Source organism: Dreissena polymorpha, chromosome 1, assembly GCF_020536995.1.
Source record: "Dreissena polymorpha isolate Duluth1 chromosome 1, UMN_Dpol_1.0, whole genome shotgun sequence".
Lineage (NCBI taxonomy): Eukaryota > Metazoa > Mollusca > Bivalvia > Myida > Dreissenidae > Dreissena > Dreissena polymorpha.
This window is the reverse complement of record NC_068355.1, coordinates 108,925,294-108,927,053: the sequence shown is the minus strand read 5'-3', so window position 1 is coordinate 108,927,053 and position 1,760 is coordinate 108,925,294. Positions and strand designations below refer to the sequence as shown.

General features: G+C 40.0%; 1 protein-coding gene across 1 annotated transcript; it reads right to left on the bottom strand.

Annotated features, from left to right (window-relative positions):
- Nucleotides 1–410: 410 nt before the first annotated feature.
- On the bottom strand, nucleotides 411–875 carry LOC127844059 (uncharacterized). Its single transcript, XM_052374056.1, has one exon. It carries the CDS (start codon nucleotides 873–875, stop codon nucleotides 411–413), a length of 465 nt encoding a protein of 154 aa, XP_052230016.1.
- Between the last annotated feature and the right edge of the window lie 885 nt (nucleotides 876–1,760).

Below are 1,760 nucleotides of genomic sequence, written 5' to 3'. Positions count from 1 at the left end.
TCCGGGCCATAACTATGTCATTCATTGTGAGATTTTAAAATGACTTTGTACATTAATTTTGTTCACAGTCATTGGACGGCGTGTCATGCGAAAGAATTCAAGAGTTCAAAGGTCAAAATGGCCATTAATAATAATGGCATAAGAATTCTTAAAAATCGCCATTAATTAGATTCTCTTCTTTTGTGACGACAGCATGCAAAATAGTCTGTGCCAATGCGGCACGTGGGGGTATACGTCATGTCTGTGACAAAGCTCTAGTTTTACGGTCTCGAAAGAAACTCATCAGGAATGTTGTTGGAAATTATTTAACAGTTTCTATGTACATTCCAAGAAATTTTTCACATACCGTGACAGTTTCGATCCACCATTGGTGAATCTTCATCAGACTGTGACTTTGCGGGAAATGCACGTCACAGGGCAGGTTTACTGCCGGAATGGTTCCCAGCAGTAAACAAAGGCCTGTAGATGGGACTCAGTTGGTAGCCCCCATCGTCCCTGTTCATTACTCGTCTTTCCTTAGCTATCGCAACCGATTCCCTAAGTTTTCTGAGTGCGGTGTTGTTTTCCCTATCAATCACTTTCACCCCCTTCCAGTCAATGACATGGTTGTGCCTAGCTATATGGTTGGTAACTGCACTAGAGTGTTCTGTTGCTTCTGATTCTCTCCTTCCTGACCGCGTGAAAACTTGTGGGCTGTTTTTGGCATCTTTTTTGTGCTCATTCATCCGAGTACCAAGTTTGCGACCTGTTTCTCCTATGTACACAGTTTCACAATTCTTGCACGGGATCTTGTATACACAGCCACACATCTCTTCTTTCAGCGTCTTGTCCTTAGGATGTACGAGAAAGCGTCTGAGAGTACTGTGTGGTCGCATTGCTACATATATGTTGTGCTTTCTGTCGACTCGCGCAGCGCCTCAGAGACATTTTTCACATAGGGAATGACTACCATACCCTTCGACTTATTCTTGGTTTTATCACTTTCTTTCCTCCTTTTACCTTTTAGGGACATTTTCAGCAGTGGGAGTATAACTCATCGTATTGATCTTTATTCAACTTGTTTTCACTTTTCAATCTTTGTATTATTGAAACTAATTTGCGTTTGTACATTGCTGTCGGGTCCTTTGGTAATTTTTCATAAGTCCGGTCATCACTGAGCATTTCCAACACTTTCTTTTCATAGTCATTGTTATCAAGAACGACTGTGGCCCGGCCCTTGTCTGCAGGTAGAATCAAAATGTCTTTATCCTTACTTAAGTCTTTAAGGGCTCTAGTTTTACATAAAATAGTATGCTTATCGAAGAAAAAATATGTCGAGTCACTACGGTTGGTACAAGATTTAAGTTAAACAAGGTGTGTTTGTGAAACACTATGTCCCCCATTATATTTGACCTTTGGCCTTGAAGGATGACCTTGACCTTTCACCAATCAAAATGTGCAGCTCCATGAGATACACATGCATGCCAAATATGAAGTTGCTATCTTCAATATTGCAAAAGTTATGGCAAATGTTAAAGTTTTACGCAAACAAACCAACAAACAGACAGGGCAAAAACAATATGTCCCCCATTATAGACTGTGGGACATAAAAATGTCAAAAGCCGTTCTCACCGTACATTTATTATATGGCCAAAACAAGGGACTTGACCTCATGCAAAAGACATTCTCTGCAATCCGAATGACTTAATAGATGTTATGCACTGGACTAGTATATGATTATGTACATGTATGTATTTAAAATTGATCTGTACATGTTGTGT